The sequence below is a fragment of the Nerophis ophidion genome, linkage group LG19 (assembly GCF_033978795.1).
Source record: "Nerophis ophidion isolate RoL-2023_Sa linkage group LG19, RoL_Noph_v1.0, whole genome shotgun sequence".
Lineage (NCBI taxonomy): Eukaryota > Metazoa > Chordata > Actinopteri > Syngnathiformes > Syngnathidae > Nerophis > Nerophis ophidion.
Genome location: NC_084629.1, coordinates 12,015,411 through 12,034,806, shown reverse-complemented (window position 1 = coordinate 12,034,806; position 19,396 = coordinate 12,015,411). Strand labels below are relative to the sequence as shown.

General features: G+C 38.6%; 2 protein-coding genes across 6 annotated transcripts in view; one reads left to right on the top strand and one right to left on the bottom strand.

The window, feature by feature from the left end:
• The window catches only part of cfap91 (cilia and flagella associated protein 91), a 34,570-nt gene extending 26,714 nt beyond the window's left edge, over nt 1-7,856 (top strand). For both annotated transcript variants that reach the window (XM_061879169.1, XM_061879168.1), the window contains exons 10-17: nt 2,252-2,388; nt 2,451-2,540; nt 2,619-2,690; nt 2,752-2,898; nt 3,572-3,793; nt 3,859-4,007; nt 4,087-4,178; nt 5,611-7,856. In XM_061879169.1, coding sequence (XP_061735153.1) covers nt 2,252-2,388; nt 2,451-2,540; nt 2,619-2,690; nt 2,752-2,898; nt 3,572-3,793; nt 3,859-4,007; nt 4,087-4,178; nt 5,611-5,792 — 1,091 coding nt within the window. In that variant the 3' untranslated portion in view covers nt 5,793-7,856. The remainder of the gene's footprint in view (nt 1-2,251; nt 2,389-2,450; nt 2,541-2,618; nt 2,691-2,751; nt 2,899-3,571; nt 3,794-3,858; nt 4,008-4,086; nt 4,179-5,610) is intronic.
• A 475-nt stretch (nt 7,857-8,331) lies between these two features.
• The window catches only part of gsk3ba (glycogen synthase kinase 3 beta, genome duplicate a), a 71,776-nt gene continuing 60,711 nt past the window's right edge, over nt 8,332-19,396 (bottom strand). For 2 of the 4 annotated variants that reach the window (XM_061879163.1, XM_061879165.1), the window contains exons 9-11: nt 17,458-17,671; nt 16,396-16,494; nt 8,332-11,393 (exon numbers count right to left, since the gene is read on the bottom strand). In XM_061879163.1, the coding sequence (XP_061735147.1) occupies nt 11,323-11,393; nt 16,396-16,494; nt 17,458-17,671 (384 nt within the window). In that variant the 3' untranslated portion in view covers nt 8,332-11,322. The remainder of the gene's footprint in view (nt 11,394-16,395; nt 16,495-17,457; nt 17,672-19,396) is intronic. The other 2 variants (XM_061879166.1, XM_061879167.1) reach the window with 1 other exon arrangement.

Below are 19,396 nucleotides of genomic sequence, written 5' to 3'. Positions count from 1 at the left end.
TACATGTTGATCAGTAAAATAGGAAATACAATAATATCGGAAAATAAAACACTGTACTTTTGTTTGGAATGTATTTTGATGAGAAAAGTTACCAGTTTAGGAATGATCCAAGAACAAACTAACTAACTTCTGACCATGGTTCCAGACTATTTGCGAACATGACCCAAAATGTTATGGAATTTAAATGAAATTTGCTATGTTGCTTTTAAGTACATTTTGTAAAAAAAAGAAAAAGATAATCTGTGAAAACATCTCAATGAATTTTGGCACTTTTTGTTAAGTTAAGTTAAAGTACCAATGAGTGTCACACACACGCTAGGTGTGGCAAAATTATTCCCTGCATTTGACCCATTACCCTTGATCATCCCCTGAGAGGTGAGGGGAGCAGTAGGCAGCAGCGGTGGCCGCGCCCGGGAATCATTTTTGGTGATTTAACCCCCAATTCCAACCCTTGATGCTGAATGCCAAGCAGGGAAATAACAGGTCCCATTTTTGTAGTCTTGTATGACTCGGCCGGGGTTTGAACTCACAACCTACCGATCTCAGGCCGGACACTTTAACCACTAGGCCACTGAGTAGGTTATCATCCATTACCAAATTAAGTTTTTTTTAAATCCGCCAACATTCAGTTAAAGGCAGGGAGGAATTTTGATATTTTAAAATGTGATACAAGCATAATATTAAAATTGTGAATAGACTTATGTTTGATTTGGTAAATAACTTTGATATTATCCAAGGACAAGCTTGTTTTTTTATCAACATGATTTGCATCAACAATCATAAACCAGAAAATACATGTAAGACAAACGCAACACAAAATCAACTTTGAAAAGTAGACCTAAACTAAAAGTTTGGGATGTATTTAAATGTATTTTGTTTTATTTGTAAATCATACGAAGAACAAATTAATTACGTTTTAGGTTTTAGAATAAGGATATTTTTCAGAACGTGAACATAACTATAAATTCAATGAGTTGAAATTTGGTTTTACGGTTTGAGGAATTTTTTCATTTTGAAATGAGAAATTTTGTAACACCGGCATAACCTGAAAAGTTGTGAATACATTTCTGTACAATGTGGTAACTCGCTCTGGTAACTTAGATTCATATGATTTTCATCCTCAATCAAAATCCCCCAAAAATGCTTGTAATACGAACATAAGACATTTTAGCTGATGATTTAGCAGGATGCTAACTTTGTTGCATTAAATGCAAATGTGGTACCTTTTTTTTCTAATCCATGAATACCTGGGTTTCTCTTAAGTCACATCCAGAATCTGAATCCAGAATGCGTCAACGATTTTCAATTACATTTAGCATGTATTCAGCGTTTCTCACTAGACTGCTATTTTTAGCGGTGAAGGGTTTGAAATTAGTCAGTAAAAGTGAGTAAAAAAACATTAAAAATATATATATCTAGTAAAATATTTTTGAAAAATAAGTTTAATATAGCCACAGTCATTTTAGTGGCAACCCTGAACTTAGACTTAGACTTGCTTTTTATTGTCATTCAAATTTGAACTTTACAGTACAGATAAGAACAAAATTTAATTGCATTAGCTCATGGTAGTGCAGGATAAAAAAAACAATAAGGTACAGATATAAATAAATAGATTACTGTACAGATAAATATATTGCACTTTTGCATATGCATCCACGTTTATGGATGTATGTTATATTGTTTTTATATTCCAGCGAGTTAATCCATTTTTGGGGGGGAATTGAGGGGATTATTATGTTGCGTTCAAGAGTCTTACAGCCTGAGGGAAGAAGCTGTTACAGATCCTGGAGGTTCTGCTTCAGAGGCTGCGGAACCTCTTTCTAGAGTCCAGCAGTGAAAACAGTACTTGGTGGGGGTTGGAGGAGTCTCTGCAGATTTTATGAGCCCTGGTCAGGCAGCGGCTTTTTGCGATCTCCTGGATAGGAGGAAGAGGAGTCCTGATGATCTTTTCCGCCGTCCCCACCGCTCTCTGGAGAGACTTCCAGTCTGAGGCACTGCAGGCTCCAGTCCAGACGTAGATGCAGTTGGTCAGTAGGCTCCCTTGAGTGCCTCTGTAGAATGTGGTGAGAATTGGGGGAGGGAGCTGTGCTCTTTTCATCCGTCTTATTCAGACCAGGTGCATATGAAGGGAGTTGCGATGCATACTGTACAGAGTTGTAACGACAAGTGACATTCATGAATGGATTTGATGAAAATTAGAACGTGTGCTTCGTTGTGAGCTAAGGACAACATGGTTGTAACTTATTTTCAGGCTCGTTCAATCAAGTGCACAAACCCGCCGACCCATATAAGCAGCAGAAGAAGTACGCCAAAGCCAAACTCAACATGAGCAAAGTCATCATAAGGCCGCCCGAGAGCAGAAGAAGTTTTCTGTTACAGAAGTACAAGGTACACGAGCGTTGGGTGGAAACCTCCGCATTGCTCATGGACTATCATTTGTGCTTCTGCAGGACCTGAAGGAGGAGCTGGCTAAATATCTCGTCAAGAAGGAAAAGCCTGCTCCTCGTCCTGTTACCCCCACTGTGGAGGAACCCCCAGAGGCCAGTTGATTTACCTGACACACCTTTGCAAGTTTACGCTACACGTGAAATCCACATCCATTCCCATGTTGCTTGTAGGGCGAGGAAGAGAAGGAGCTGGCAGTCATCCATCTGCAGAAACTACTGAGAGGAAGAAGCATACAAACTGAGGTCCGTGCGTCCTTCACGCCGTAATGTCGGGTTATCCCTTTAAAATTGTGTGTCTATGCAGATATTTAACGACAAAGAAAACCACCTGGACCTTATCAAGGAACTGAGAACCACACACGCCCTGAGAGCAAAGGAACAGAGGATGAAGGAGGCCGACAAAGAACTGGTCTTGGCCCTCAAAGAGGAGCGAGAAAAGTGGCAACTTAAGGTAAAAAAAACGTTCATATATGCAGGGGATTTACTCTTTACAGTGAAAGTATAAGACATCCCCACTTTTTCAAAGACTATTAAAATCACATAAGTAACAAAATGTTTTGCACAACAGTTGTGAGGTGTGTGAGTGACAGGAAGAAAAGCTTGCTTAAAAGAGAGGTCGTTTGGTGCCACTTGTTAGTTTGGGCACCCCACGATTCCGATTCACTGTAAATTACAGCTTTACAGATGCAACGGCCACACATAGGGATTATCAAATGTCATTACAAAGGCAAATTACAGCAACCTGGAGAAAGAAATCAGTCGTTTATTTCTTCAAACGGAAGACGCACATGGGGAATCATCACACAGCATCTATTAGAGCCAAGGCCACTGTTTGAAGACATGAACACTAAATGTCCTCTTTGCACTAAAAAAAAAGAACAGTTCAGCGCAATATCAAACTGAAAGGGCGGGGCTAGACTGACTGCTTTCACTTGATTTGTCCAAAGGTAATAATTGTATCGGTGGCCCCAGAACACAAATGTCCTCCATAGTGGACTGAAGTGAAGTTCTTCTACATCAAATTCATCCAGCTTTGTATTGAATTGTTTGAGAATCACTGTTTTAGTTAAAATTGTGTACTTCTTGTGTTTGCTTTTTTCCCACCCCTTCTTCTTCCCTGGCAGAGGTCACGCGAAGAGGCTTCCCGTGCCGCAGCCGTGGGTGCCGAGCTGGAGTACGCCTTCGACACTTTGTCCAAGGAGCTGATCCGTCTCCAGGAGGAGCGCCGCATCCACGCCTTCACCCTGCTGGCCGAGAGGGAGCGTCTGCGCAGGGAGGCCGAGGAGAGCGGGAAGAGGCAGACCGAGGAGCGCAGACGACTGGAGGACGACGAGATCTTCAGACAAGTACGTTGTTGGTCCGGGTGGTCGGCAAAAAGATGGCTTATCAAGCGAGTGTGCGCGTGCGTCAGGTGGTGCAGGTCCACCAGGAAACGGTGGACTTGTACTTTGAGGACGTCATCTTGGACACCATGGAGATAACAGCAGACCAGCAGGCCAGAGAAGAGATCCGCAGGGTGGCCAAGGAGGTCAATGACATCGCCTACGCCATCGAGGAGAGGTGATGGACCACACCGTCGTGTCTGCTTGTGACATTTTAGTAACTGTACTCATGCCTTATTGGGATTCTGTGCACGCAGCCGCAACAACCTTCAGTCAGAGGAGATCGTGTCGGAATTGGTGTACAGCTTCTTGATCCCAGAAGTGGAGAAGATCAGCGTCAGGCAGAGAGGTTAGTGTGTTATATTGTTTGTTTTACCATACAGAGCTCTTGCAAAATAGCAAGCTCAGAGTAAATAACCACAGTCCGTCTGCCAACATTTTTAGCGCAAAGAACGCACTTTTCTTTCAATTCGATTAAAGTGTTTTGTAAAAGTACCTAAGCTCTCGACAAAAGATAAAGATGGCTTCTCTAACATGTCTTTAAAATTCTTGTAATAGCAATAATGTGACTTTAGCATTGCTGAAGTCACGTTGTTGCACAGAATTTACAAGAATTTTAAATTGTCCTGATAAGTGAAATATTTTGTTGAAAAGGTAAATAATAATAGCCTAAATAAGGTGAATAATACCACAAAAAAATCATAATATAAGAATACATTTAAACAGTATTTTTAACATTACTAGGAATAAATTGTCCTGTTAAATATATCATATGTAATGAGAAAAGTTGTAATATTACAAAAATAAAGTAACTTTATGGTATTAGATGAAAATAAAATCTAACTGACTTAAAAGACATAACATTGCAGCTGCTTTTTTCTACTTTACAAAAAAAAGTAGTCTTGGTTATAGAAGTCAAATATGTGATCGATTGTAATAGTACAAAACAATAGTCACAAAGGGGAAGAATAAAAGTTGTATCATTTAAGTTAAAAAGTTAAAGTACCAATGATTGTCACACACTAGCTACATGAAAACATTATCATTTAAAACAAATATAACATAATACTATTGTAGATTTAGATTTGTTGTCATTACAAAAATTAGGTTATCTAGGAAAAAGAAGTCATGTTAACAAAAAGATGTATCGTTAGGGAAAAAAATCCCAATATTATAGAAATAAAACATTTTATTACTTTTTTTTTAAATTATTGTTAGGAGAAAGAAGCCTGAAGTTACTATGAACTAATAAAAAAAAAGTTGAAAATTGAATCATTACAAAAATGTAGAAATTATTGTGAGCAAAAAAGGCCAACTATTGCAGTAGTAAATACAGGAGTATTCTTCTTTAAGTCGTAAAGTAAAATGATAATATAAATACATTTAATAAAGTCACATTCAAATAAGACAACAAGAGAAGTATCTTACACTTCTCTTTTGTAAAGTAAATCTGGGCATTTACATCAACTATATGATTTGCCTGAGAAGCTGGACAGGACAAAAAAAAAAAAAAAGTCGTAAAGTCTTAATTTAAAACAAAAATGAGTTGTTTTCCTTTGCAAATAAAGTTATAAAGTGTAAAAACAAGTTAAGCACTAAAACAAAGTCTGGAATACCAAGTCACGATACTGTAGTAGCATCCCATGTTTAATCTTTCAGAATTATTGCAACAAAAACAAAAAAAGAAAAAAAAAATCAATTTTTGTTTGGCATTTTTTTTTTGGTCTGATTCCAAATCTTTGAAGATGTTCCACAACTCCGATCATGGTCTTTGTTCCCAGTGCAAGAGAGACAACGCAGACACCTGCTGGCGGTCCGCAGCATCGTGGAGGGTCTGCCGCAGCCGCAGATCCAGTCGAGCACGATGGGCACGCCGCAGGTGACCCGCTTCTCTGAGGTGGCGGCCCAGAAAGCCTTGGACCAGATGCTCGACCCGGATCAGAGCGAGGACGTGGCCGAATAACTGTCGCCCCTCTACGTACACTAGTTGAAGACTTGTATCAAAAATGAGGTAACAAATAATGCTCATGTTTCATGACACTGCTGGAGATATTCATTTAACACGTTTATTAATAAGTCTTGTGAATAGTTTCTGTTGCACAATAATAACTTTCACGCACTTCGACTTGCTTGCATGACTCAAGATTTATCCGCTCTAATCTTTTTTTCCCTGTGAGCCGACTTGTTCTCTCAATTTTTCCACGTACTCTTGTTCTACTTAAAATGTCACACCTGTAAACATACAGTGGGTACTGAAAGTATTTAAGCCCCTTTACACTTGTCACTTTGTTTCATTGTAGCCGTTTGCTAAAATCAAAAGTTAGATTTCTCGTCAATGTACAGTCAGCAACCCATACAAATTGATTGCAAACTGAACTATCACATGGTCATAAGTATTCAGACCCTTTTGCTCAGTATTGAGTGGAAGTACCTTTTGAGCAAGTGCAGCCTTACCAGTCTTCTTGGGAATGGTGCAACACGTTTTTCACACCTGGATTTGGGGATCTTCTGCAATTCTTCTTGCAGATCCTCTCCAGTGTCTGTCAGGTCGGATGATAAATGTTGGCGGACAACCATTTTCAGGTCTCTACAGAGATGCTCAATTAAGTTTAGAATTGAATAGAATAGAATGGACTTTATTGTCATTATATTTGCATATAATGAGATTAAAGACTCCAAATTAAGGTGCAGTAGTGGGAACAAATATGGGGTGAAATAAATAACACAAAAGGTAATAAAGGAAAAAACTAACAATTGAAATAAACAGACTACTATCCAATAAAAATAATAAGCAATCCTGTACAATAGGGACGGCGTGGCGCAGTGGAAGAGTGGCCGTGCGCAACCCGAGGGTCGCTGGTTCAATCCCCACCTAGTACCAACCTCGTCACGTCCGTTGTGTCCTGAGCAAGACACTTCACCCTTGCTCCTGATGGGTGCTGGTTAGCACCTTGCATGGCAGCTCCCTCCATCAGTGTGTGAATGTGTGTGTGAATGGGTAAATGTGGAAGTAGTGCCAAAGCGCTTTGAGTACCTTGAAGGTAGAAAAGCGCTATACAAGTACAACCCATTTATCATTTAATAGGTCTGAGTTCTGGATGAGCCTCTCAAGAATGGTCACAAAGTTGTTAGGCCACTCTTTTGTTATTTTTAGCTGTGTTTAATAGGGCTGCGAATCTTTGGGTGTCCCACGATTCGATTAAATATCGATTCTTGGGGTCGCGATTCGATTATTTATCGGTTTTATTTTTGTTCCGATTCAACGCAATTCTCGATTCAAAAACGATATTTTTCCAATTCAAAACGATTCTGTATTCATTCAATACATAGGATTTCAACACGATCTACCCCAGTCTGCTGACATGCTAGCAGAGTAGTAGATTTAAAAAAAAAAAAGCTTTTATAATTGTAAAGGACAATGTTTTATCAACTGATTGCAATAATGTAAATTTGTAAATAATTCTGAATTTCTGTTTTTTTCTGTCAAAATGGGGTGTTTAGTGTACATTAATGAGTAATAAAATTATTTTTTTTATTTCAGCAAATGGCTGCAATGAAACAAAGACTGAAACATTTAAAGGGAATACTTTCCATACCCAGTGTAGATGAGTAAGTTTGAATCAATAAAAAAGAAAGACATGTAGTATGTATTTTAGATATTTTTCACAGAAAGGCTTAGTATTTTACCACATTGTAAAATTACCACAGAATCAAATGTACACAATTATTTTGTTTCTATGACTACTGGTTTGCAACAAGTAGTCATTGTGCACGGTGAAGTAGGAGGGACACCGCCCCCCAGTGGCCAAAGTACACAATACATTTAAAGTCTTTAAAACAGTTTTTGCAGACATTTATCCAAATACAGCATTTGGTGTATTTTAGAACAAAGGGCATTTTAAACATTTTATTCCTAATTGATTTATTAGGACAATTTAGTTATGTTTGTTTTTTTAAAGCAATTTTAATAATTAAATTTGATTAATTTTTTTTTAGGGCATTTAGTTTTTTTGAAGATAAAATCAGACAATAACATGTTATGTTGAAATGTATTTTATCCTAATTAAATAATTTCTAAAATTGTATTTTTTCTATTGAAATACACTTCATAAAAAGTTCTTAAAAGGTTCTTCAGTTTTTAAGTGTACAATAGAATCAACTTTTTACAATTACTCATGTTTTATGTAAAAAGACATATTTTAGGATTATGTTTCCGTCATAGCTTTAGTTGTATTAATATTTTTCAACATTAAATAACAAACTTAAATGTCCGTTAAATATTTGTATTTATGCTGTATTTTGTTCATTTGTTTGTTAGAAATCTGTTTTAAGACAATTACTTGACTATTGTTAGAATAAAATATATTTTATTGCCACAATAAGCATGTAAAATGTGATAAAAAAATTTTAAATTGTAAAAAAAAAAAATCATAACTCAAATGTTTTAGAATATTTAAGGAACACTCGTGATATATAAAAAAAAGGACAAGCAGCAAATGTGATCATTTCCAGGCTATCCTACTCTTTATTTAATGCAAATTACAGTACCAGGGAACTATTCCTCAGAGCACGCAGAGGGAATATTTACAGAGGCGCACATTTAGCATACCTTCACAGAACAGAAGAAAAAAAACAAACAAAAAACAAAATAAAGATTTCAGTCACAAACAGAGTCATTCAAGTAGTACTGTTATACGGGATGTTTTTTGTTTTGTTTTTTTCTTCAAAGATTTTTCTGGAACCCCGGTTAGCACGTTGTGCTAGGCTAACATAAAACACTAGCATCTCCACTTGCATGTCTTTTTTTTCTCCTTTTTTTTGGCAACCTTTTTGGTGATTTTATTGAAGTGTAGGTGGGAGGTAAGGTAAGGTAAGGGTTGCAACATGTTCGTGGATGCCAAAATTACAGCAAGCAGGAGAGGTCACTTGACTCCACCCCTTTAGGTGCTACTGAATTCTTGACAAAAAAAATGCCACCGCCCCCTCCAGGATGGCGGACATATAAAGCAAAAGATGTCCCCACTCGGCGACGGTGTGTATACATCGTCACCTTTTAAGAAGCAACACTGACACATTGACCAAGGAGTATTAAGAGGCGCTACGTAACATCGAAAATTGTTGTGAGAATAAAGGCTCAAGTTCGGAGGAAAAGTAGCCCAACAGTCAGAGAAGTAGATCGTAAATAAGGTCGTGATGCTCACTCACTCTTGTGGGTAGAAGGTCAATAATTTATAAAAAAAATAACCTGGTTTTAACTATAGTTAAGTGACTATTCTATTTCATAAGCATTTTTATGGTACTTTAAAAAGAAATCGTGAGGAGAACGTCAGGTTTTAATTAATTACAAAAAGGTTGTAATATTATTTTTTTATAGTTATGATTGAGCTGTCATTGTATCCATTTTTTTAAGTCTTCATCGTGTTATGTTAATTGGTAATACTGTACTACTAAACTTTAAATATTTTTTATATCATTCTCAATTGTGGGTAGAACGTCAATCATTTATAAAACAAATAACCTTGTTTTAACTAGGGGGAAAAAGTGATACTATTCCAGAAGCATTTTTTTATGGTAGTTTAAAAATTAACTAAAAAAATTTAATATTTTTTTATAGTTATGATTGAGCTGTCATTGTATAATTTTTTTTTAAAATTTTATATCATTCTCAATTATTTTTAATTAAATACATTTTTTTCTGGATTTTTTCCCCGCCCAAATTCCTTTGACTCCTATGACTTAAATACACAATATCATTCGTTTGTGACCAGCTGCCCTTAACACTCCCTGGTAGTACAGCACACAGCATGACGTCACGTCATGTATACTCAAGTCTGCCAACCAACTGACCCCCCCTAGAGGTCCTGGTGAGCACTGCGGCCAAGACAATATAGGAGCGCATTTGTTGAAATAAACAGTTCAGTCACCATTAACAGTCAGTGAACTATCTGTATATTATATTACAATGAACCTGTGCAAGGACAAAAGAGGCGATGGGGGTGAGGGGTGAGGGGTGTCATTCAACAGCACCAAAAGGAGAGTCTTTTAGGGGAAACAAGGCGAAGGTGTATGAAAGCAAAGGCACTCCAAACTATAGTTACACTATACATGACTAGTTCTGCTTACAATAATCTTACAGCCGCCCTCTACTGCTCTGTACAGGTAAAATTGAACATATGGCTGGATAACGCTCGTCAGCATCTACAATATCCATCAACAACCAGATTCGGTTTATTTTGTTTGTTTTTTCCTCCCCTCCCTCTTTGCTCATAAACAGTACATGGGTCTGCATATGTACATACCTTGAACACATACCAAAAAAAGAAAAAACAATTTGGTGAGGCGCATATATACTGTATATACATATTCAGTTTTTTTATCCCCATTTTTTTTTTTTTTTTTTTTTTTTGCTGTTGTAGTCGTGAGAATTGTCCGTGGATAGGACCGTACCGAACAACTTAGTGGTTCAAAGTGTTCGATGGAAAGAGCGCCCCCCACATCGGACACCGTAAAGACGACGAGGAGTGCTGGAATTTCAGCACATTCCAGCAAACAAAACAACTTAAAAAAAAACAAAAAAACATCACGTTGTCTAATTCTATTGCCTTTTAAAGGCAGCGGCAAATATTGCCGCGGCTCTTGATGGATATGAACTCACCAATAAATGACTTGTGAACGGCGGTAGTTAATATACATATATCTATATATACCTTTTATACAGAAGGAAAAGTCATTTATAAACTGTGGATGTAATGCGGTATGTATATATTATACAAGCACACGGATAAACGACAACAAAAACGCCCAGGGGGAGAACTTTTTTTTTTTTTTCCTTTTTAAAAAAAAAAACAAAACAAAGTTGAGTAAAATGGCTTGCAAAGCACTTTTTTAAAAACAACCCCTGGTGGCAAAAAAAAAAATAAGATAAACCCTTTTGCACATACATCATGCATCTGTGTGTGTGTGTGTGTGTGTGTGTGTGTGTGTGTGTGTTTGTGTGTGTGTGTGTGTGTGTGTGTATACAGGCCCCATGCCTTGAGGTCAAAGGTGAGTGGAAGACCGCCCCCCCCCCCCCTCAGTTGACCCTAACCATTCTCAGGTCATGCACTATACAGGAGAAAACTAATAATAATTATATTTATAGTAATAATTAGGGGGTTCAGGGTGCTGTAAAAATGGGCGGCGGGTGGGGTCGGGCTCACTTCTTCTTTCAGTGGTTTCATAGCGGCAAGCAAGAAAAAGATTAGCAGACGAGCAACGTGAGAAGGGTATATTCGTATCTTCACACGCCTGCGTACCCGTCCCCCCCCCCCCCTGTGGAGACCACTCGTAAAGAGCTGGATGGCAGGCGCAGTTCGAAGGGGGTGTCGGCGCTGGTTTTGGGAGAGCAGGTCGGGTTTTGAGCTCGCCCCGCCTTACCTTACCCCGCACCTGGGCTGGGACAACAATGGGGAAGGGGGGGGGGGGACTCGGAGGTTGGCGGTGGTCTGCGGCGCTCAGGAAGTGGCGTTGGAGGCGGAAGCTGAGGCTGTGGTGGTGCTGGGGACTCGCTCTGTGCCGCTACCGTCTGTGGACATAAGGGGGAGTGGCAGGAAGCTACATTAAGGACATTTTGTACACAATTCCGTTTGCGAGGGCGTGGTCAATATGATATTGTACAGTTTCTATATATACAGAAATGTGTTATGAAGATACATCTTTGTTATTAAAGTTAAAAGTTAAAGTACCAATGATTGTCTTACACACACTAGTTGTGGTGAAATTATTCTCTGCATTCGACCCATCACCCTTGACTTGAGGTGAGGGGAGCAGTGGGCAGCAGCGGCGCCGCGCCCCGGAATCATTTTATGGTGATTTAACCCCTAATTAACTAATTTGGCCCTGGTGTGTGAATGTGAGTGAATGTTGTCCGTCTATCTGTGATGAGGTAGCGACTTGTCCAGGGTGTACCCCGCCCTCCGCCTGAATGCAGCTGAGATAGGCTCCAGCATGAATTGATTTACGTGGAGTCCGATTTAAACAAGTTGAAAAACTTATTCGGGGTTTACCATTTAGTGGTCAATTGTACGGAACATGTACTAAACTGTGCAATTTACTAATAAATGGTAAATGGGTTGTACTTGTATAGCTCTTTTCTACCCCTTTTTAAAGGGCCCAAAGCGCTTTGACACTATTTCCACATTCGCCCATTCACACACACATTCACACACTGATAGTGGGAGCTGCCATGCAAGGCGCTCACCAGGACCCATCAGGAACAAGGGTGAAGTGTCTTGCCCAAGGACACAACGAACGTGACTTTTCACCGGATGTCCTCTTTTGCGGGGCTGTGCGGGTGGAGTTTCTTAAATGCCTCAAATGTCCGGCATTTTAAGCTATGGTTGCGTGTATTTTCAATGTACGTTCAGGATTAAGAAGGGGTTAAAAACAAAACAAATAGTGTACGCAGCAACATTCGTGAGGGAGGGGCAGAGACAGAGAGAGCGAGAGAGTTATGATAAACGCGCATGCGTCGCCAGGCTCTGCTTTTTACCCATAGATTTATCAGATTTTATTTTTTTATTATCTACAGCAGGGTGTCAAAAGTGTGTCCCGGAAGCCATTTGCGGCCCACAGCTAATGTTTTAAAAGGCCCACGGCACATTCTAAAAATACTATTAAAATAAATAAAAACATAAAACAAAAGTGAAATAAAAAAGCTTAAAGGCTAAATGTAATTTAGAAAAAATTGCAACGTTGACTAATAAAACAAAGCTGTTTTTTTTTTCTTTCAAACTGTCAGTGTTCAAAAAATATTGAATCAAAATCAATGTTATTATGAATTATTGGCCTATTATTGACCTATCCAAGGTTCCGATTACTTCACATCACTAATAAAAATATTTTTGGTGAAAGATTTTGCAAATTTGTTAAATAAATAACCCAAAAATTTATTTTTTGTTGTTTTCTTACTGTACCGAAAATGAACCGAATCGTGTTTTTTTTTATACCGACCGAACCAAAATTTTTATGTACTGTTACACCTCTAGTATTTTCTTAAAGTGACACACAGACATCAAGGGTCACCTCATTACTCCTTGTATTACATACTCTGTTGATGTTTCAGTATCATTTGTTATCATAAGGTGCTTTTTCTAGTGATGGGTCAAACAACTACTTGTATATTAACACTGGAGTTTTGCTGCTTTTGAATCGGAGACCCCTTTTTGCCTGTGTTTATTCTTTTTCTTCTCTCCTCGCCCCATGGTGAGTCTTTTTGGAATAAGTTTTGCAATAAAATATATGCCTTAATGCTGAGTGCTGGTAGAAACTAGGACTGTAAAATGATATTTTTAAAAATCAGATTAATCAAAGGTGATTACTGCCTTGCATGATTAAAATTGGCTTAAAAAAGACCCCAATAATTGTACACAAATGCAATTTTATTGTCAGGATTAGAGATGTCTGATAATGGCTTTTTTGCCGGTATCCGATATTGTCCAACTCTTACTTACCGATTCCGATATCAACCGATACCGATATATACAGTCATGGAATTAACACATTACTATGCCTAATGTTGTTGTGATGCCCCGCCAGATGCATTAAACAATGTAACAAGGTTTTCCAAAATAAAACAAGTTATGGAAAAAAATGCCAACATGGCACTGCCATATTTATTATTGAAGTCACAAAGTGCATTATTTTTTTTAATATGCCTCAAAACAGCAGCTTGGAATTTAGGACATGCTCTCCCTGAGAGAGCATGAGGAGGTTGAGGTGGGCGGGATTGGGGTGGGGACAATCAGGGGGTAGAGAGGGTGTATACTGTAGCGTCCCGGAAGAGTTAGGGCTGCAAGGGATTTTGAGTATTTGTTCTGTTGTGTAACGGCGCGGATGTTCTCCCGAAATGTGTTTGTCATTCTTGTTTGGTGTAGGTTCACAATGTGGCGCATATTTGTAACAGTGTTAAAGTTATTTATACAGCCACCCTCAGTGTGACCTGTATGGCTGTAGACCAAGTATGCATGCATTCACTTGTGTGTTTGTGAAAAGCTGTACATATTGTGTGGCTGGGCCGGCACGCAAAGGCAGTGCCTTAAAGGTTTATTGGTGCTCTGTACTTCTCCCTACGTCCGTGTACACAGCGGCGTTTTAAAAACTCATGAATTTTACTTTTTGAAACAGATACCGATCATTTTGAAACAGATATCAATAATGTCCGATATTACATTTTAAAGCATTTATCGGTCGATAATATCGGCAGTCCGATATTATCGGACATCCCTAGTCATAATGTCATCCAGGAATGTTTTTAAACATTTTATTTGAATGCATGTAATTTATTTGCACATAACTGGATAGCAGTTTTATCTAAAATGCTTGCGGCCTGTATTTTGGAGGTAAATTTGCCGGTACTCACGTATGCATTGGTCTGATCACTGACCATTTGGCAGTTAAGGTAAAAGTGAATGTACGCTCAAAATAAATGGCATGATTAATTTAGGTGTGTTCTTGGTTAATGCGACAAATTTTTGTGATCAATCACATGAGTTAACTTGTTAATTTTGACAATCCTACTGGCAACATAGTTTTCTTGTTACATGATATTGTTTTGCTTATATAATTACTGTAATGCAACACAGGCTGCATAGGTTGATTTGCATATATTTTATTGCAAAACTTATTCCAAAAAGACTCACCATGGGGCGAGGAGAGAAGAAAAAGAATAAACACAGGCAAAAAGGGGTCTCCGATTCAAAAGCAGCAAAACTCCAGTGTTAATATACAAGTAGTTGTTTGACCCATCACTAGAAAAAGCACCTTATGATAACAAATGATACTGAAACATCAACAGAGTATGTAATACAAGGAGTAATGAGGTGACCCTTGATGTCTGTGTGTCACTTTAAGAAAATACTAGAGGTGTAACAGTACATAAAAATTTCGGTTCGGTCCGTATAAAAAAAAACACGGTTCGGTTCATTTTCGGTACAGTAAGAAAACAACAAAAAATAAATTTTTTGGTTATTTATTTAACAAATTTGCAAAATCTTTCACCAAAAATATTTTTATTAGTGATGTGAAGTAATCGGAACCTTGGATAGGTCAATAATAGGCCAATAATTCATAATAACATTGATTTTGATTCAATATTTTTTTGAGCACTGACAGTTTGAAAGAAAAAAAAAACCAGCTTTGTTTTATTAGTCAACGTTGCGCCTTTTTCTAAATTACATTTAGCCTTTAAGCTTTTTTATTTCACTTTTGTTTTATGTTTTTGTTTATTTTAATAGTATTTTTAGAATGTGCCGTGGGCCTTTTAAAACATTAGCTGTGGGCCGCAAATGGCTTCCGGGACACACTTTTGACACCCTGCTGTAGATAATAAAAAAATAAAATCTGATAAATCTATGGGTAAAAAGCAGAGCCTGGCGACGCATGCGCGTTTATCATAACTCTCTCGCTCTCTCTGTCTCTGCCCCTCCCTCACGAATGTTGCTGCGTACACTATTTGTTTTGTTTTTAACCCCTTCTTAATCCTGAACGTACATTGAAAATACACGCAACCATAGCTTAAAATGCCGGACATTTGAGGCATTTAAGAAACTCCACCCGCACAGCCCCGCAAAAGAGGACATCCGGTGAAAAGTCACGTCCGTTGTGTCCTTGGGCAAGACACTTCACCCTTGCTCCTGATGGGTCCTGGTGAGCGCCTTGCATGGCAGCTCCCACCGTCAGTGTGTGAATGTGTGTGTGAATGGGCGAATGTGGAAATACTGTCAAAGCAATTTGGGCCCCTTAAAAAGGGGTAGAAAAGAGCTATACAAGTACAACCCATTTACCATTTATTAGTAAATTGCACAGTTTAGTACATGTTCCGTACAATTGACCACTAAATGGTAAACCCCGAATAAGTTTTTCAACTTAAATCCATTCATGCTGGAGCCTATCTCAGCTGCATTCAGGCGGAGAGCGGGGTACACCCTGGACAAGTCGCCACCTCATCACAGATAGACGGACAACATTCACTCACATTCACACACCATTAGTGTTCCTAATCAACCTATCCCCAGGTGCATGTCTTTGAAACTGGGAGGAAGCCGGAATACTCGGAGGGAACCCACAGGGAGAACATGCAAAAACTCCACACAGAAAGATCCTGAGCCCGGGATTGAACTCGGTACTACTCAGGACCTTTGTATTGTGAGGCCCATGCACTAATTCCAATGGGCAAATTAGCATTGAAGGAAATATGTTCACTAATAAAAGGTTGGAAAAAGTTACAATGTTTGCGGTCCAACCGGGATTAAATGTTCTACTTGAACACAGCAATATTTCAGGTATAGGCCACAATGTAGTTGCCACAAACACCAGCAGGTGGCAGTAGTCCACACATGATCTCATTTTGAAATATGTTAAAAAAGAAAACTACTTGTACACTTCCTGTTAATACATAAATTCAGCCAGGAAGAGTCATGCATTCTTTGTAATGAGTCATTATGGAAAAAGTCCCCTCTAAAAATGTAAAGAAAAAGGTGTAGTTTAAAGCTAATCAATCAAGCAGCTGAAAGTAGGGTGGCTCTTACCTGTGGTAGCAGAGGCATTGGTTGGGGTGGAAGCGGCGGCCTGATTGCGAGCATGGGCAGGGATGAGTATGGAGGCCAAAGACGGATTACTGGATAGCTCTGTGAGAGGACACAAAACAGTCAACTATGTATTTGTATTTCAATACACAGCATCTTATGGCATACTTGCCAACCTTGAGACCTCCGATTTCAGGTGGGGGGGTGTGGTCGGGGGTGGAGCGGAGGCGTGGTTGGGGGCGTGGTTAAGAGGGGAGGAGTATATTTACATCTACAATTCACCAACTCAAGTATTTCATATAAATATATATATATATATATATATATATATATATATATATATATATATATATATATATTTATATGAAATACTTGAGTTGGTGAATTCTAGCTATATATATTTATAATATTACATATATAAATAAAATAGTTGAATTTCAGACGGCACCTATTAAATACACAGTAATAAAAACAGTTGTTCTACTAACTGTACTGTGCTTGCTGGTTACTAAAAAAAAACCCACTTACCTTTCACTATTTGAGTAACCTTTGTTCTGCCATTTGCGTACTGGCGAGAGTCACTTGCCGTCAGGTGCGCAACACCACATAAATCGTTGGCCAATCAAAAAGCAACCCCATAACGCTATAGCCAACATTCACCAGGAGATGGCGACAGACAACATAGAATCACTCTATTACAAACGGCGTCGCCATGGCTGTAACTTCCTCGTTCTTCTGCTTCCTCTCCTTGTGTGTGCAGTTTTTTATTAAAATCCGTAGATGTTGTAACGTGATTGGGCAGGCAAGCTGTTTATATAGGGGGAAAGCGGACGTGAAAACAGACTGTCCCCACTGAGGTCCGCATGGAGCTGGAGGGGGAGTGGCCTCCAGCTCCGCTGAATTTCGGGAAATTTTCAGGAGAAAATTTCTTCTGGGAGGTTTTCGGGAGAGGTGCTGAATTTCGTGAGTCTCCCGGAAAATCCGGGAGGGTTGGCAAGTATGTCTTATGGTCACATTATACAGTGCTTACAAGCCTGTAAAGGTGGTGTGAGTGTGCACGCCTACCTTGGGTGGTGAAATTGAAAAGGGAGGGCTTCTCCCGCCCGTTGGGCAGTTTGACGTTGGGGTCGCGCAGCTCGTCAAAGAAAGAGTGCGCGCAGGCTTCCAGGGGCGTGAGGCGCGCGGTGGGCGTGTACTCCAGCAGGCGAGAGCAGAGGGCGATGGCCTCAGGGGGCGTACGCGGCCGGAACACCTGCACACCCACCGGACACACAGACGTCTATACAGTGATCACAGAGCGGCAAAACACAAGGAGATATTGTTTCTGTTTTGTGGACACAAACACTGCATGCTGGGACAATACAAAGCAGCGGGGGGCGGGGTCTAAGCAGAGCGATGGTATTTTACCGAATATTTTTTACGGGATAAGTTTTTGATAATATAATAACAAATTTAAAATAAATGACAGGTAGAAAGTTACCAAAAATGTATTTAATTACGTAAATGCAGGGCCTAATTGGACATTTTAGATATACAACAGGAAGGCCTGTTTTTTATTTTTATACTATTCACAATTCTAATTTATTTGTATTAATAATTGTGTGTTATACATAAATACCTTTTAAATTGGCTACTTCTACTGTTTAATAGTAGTTTGGAATGCTTAGCAGTGGTCTAAACAAAACATTAGGCTTACTTTGTGAACTCCCAGTCCTTTGCAAACTTATCTTACGAGTTATGTCAGGTCAAAATGATTATCAAACATCAAATATATCTTAATAAAAATCACAACTGACAAATTGTGTGGTGAAGAATAATGAGTATGTGGTGGCTGCATAGTTCCTCTATGCACAGTTTCGTGCAAATTAAAATCCAATTTTAATACACAAGTTATGCCAAGTATATTCATTACACAACGCGTATATCTACTTAATCATGAACGCACTAATCCAGTCTTTGATTATGAAGATATTATAAAATATTCTATACTCATTGATCACCATATATTGTGATCAATGAGTCATAACTTCCAGTTTTGGTATTTATAAATTCTATATTAAACTGTTACGTCTACTATTACACATCGATTCATTTTTATCATTAAAAAAGTTTAATTAGTTTACATAGAGCACAGGAAGTGAACATATTTCTTAGTAAATGCCACGATACGGCGAAGGAATAGGATTCAATAAAATGCTTCTTTTGTACTCCTTTTCGGAAATGTTGAACTGTGCAACTAATCAATAAATGCAACCTTGTATGCATGTTTGAAATGAACTGAAACCCTTACCATTATACCGTATTTTTCGGATTATAAATCAGGGTTTTTTCATAGTTTGGCCAGGGGTGCGACATATACCCCGAAGTTACTTTTGTGTGAAATTAACACACTACCGTAAAATATCAAATAATATTATTTATCACATTCGCGGAAGAGACAAAGAAAATGTCAGGAATCGTCACATACACGTCAGCAATAAGAATTCTGCGGGGGCGGGTCATGGCAGAAGTCCATTGTGGGTCATGAGATGCTAACTGCTATATGCTACTGCCGTAGCTGTTAAAATAGATCATTTCAGCGGTTTTATAAGTTACTTTATAAAAACTGAGAAGGGCTTAACAAAAATGGCACAGAAGAAAATCATGTACTGCAGATTACAAGCTGGACGTAGTGAAATATGCGGCAGAAAACGACAAGAGGAAGCGGCGCATACCTTTGGAGTAAGCAGAGTTGTTTAGAGGCGACATCGAGGAAGAAGATTTCATCGCATTTATCGATTGGGGAGTGACAGATAGTTTGGTAAACGTATAGCATGTTCTATATGTTATAGTTATTTGAATGACTCTTACCATAATATGTTACGTTAACATAACAGGCACCTACTCAGATGGTTATTTATGCGTCATATATATATATATTTATTTATTTTAAATTGCCTTTCAAATGTCAATTTTTGGTGTTAGATTTTATCAAATAAATTTCCCTCAGAAATGCGACGTATAT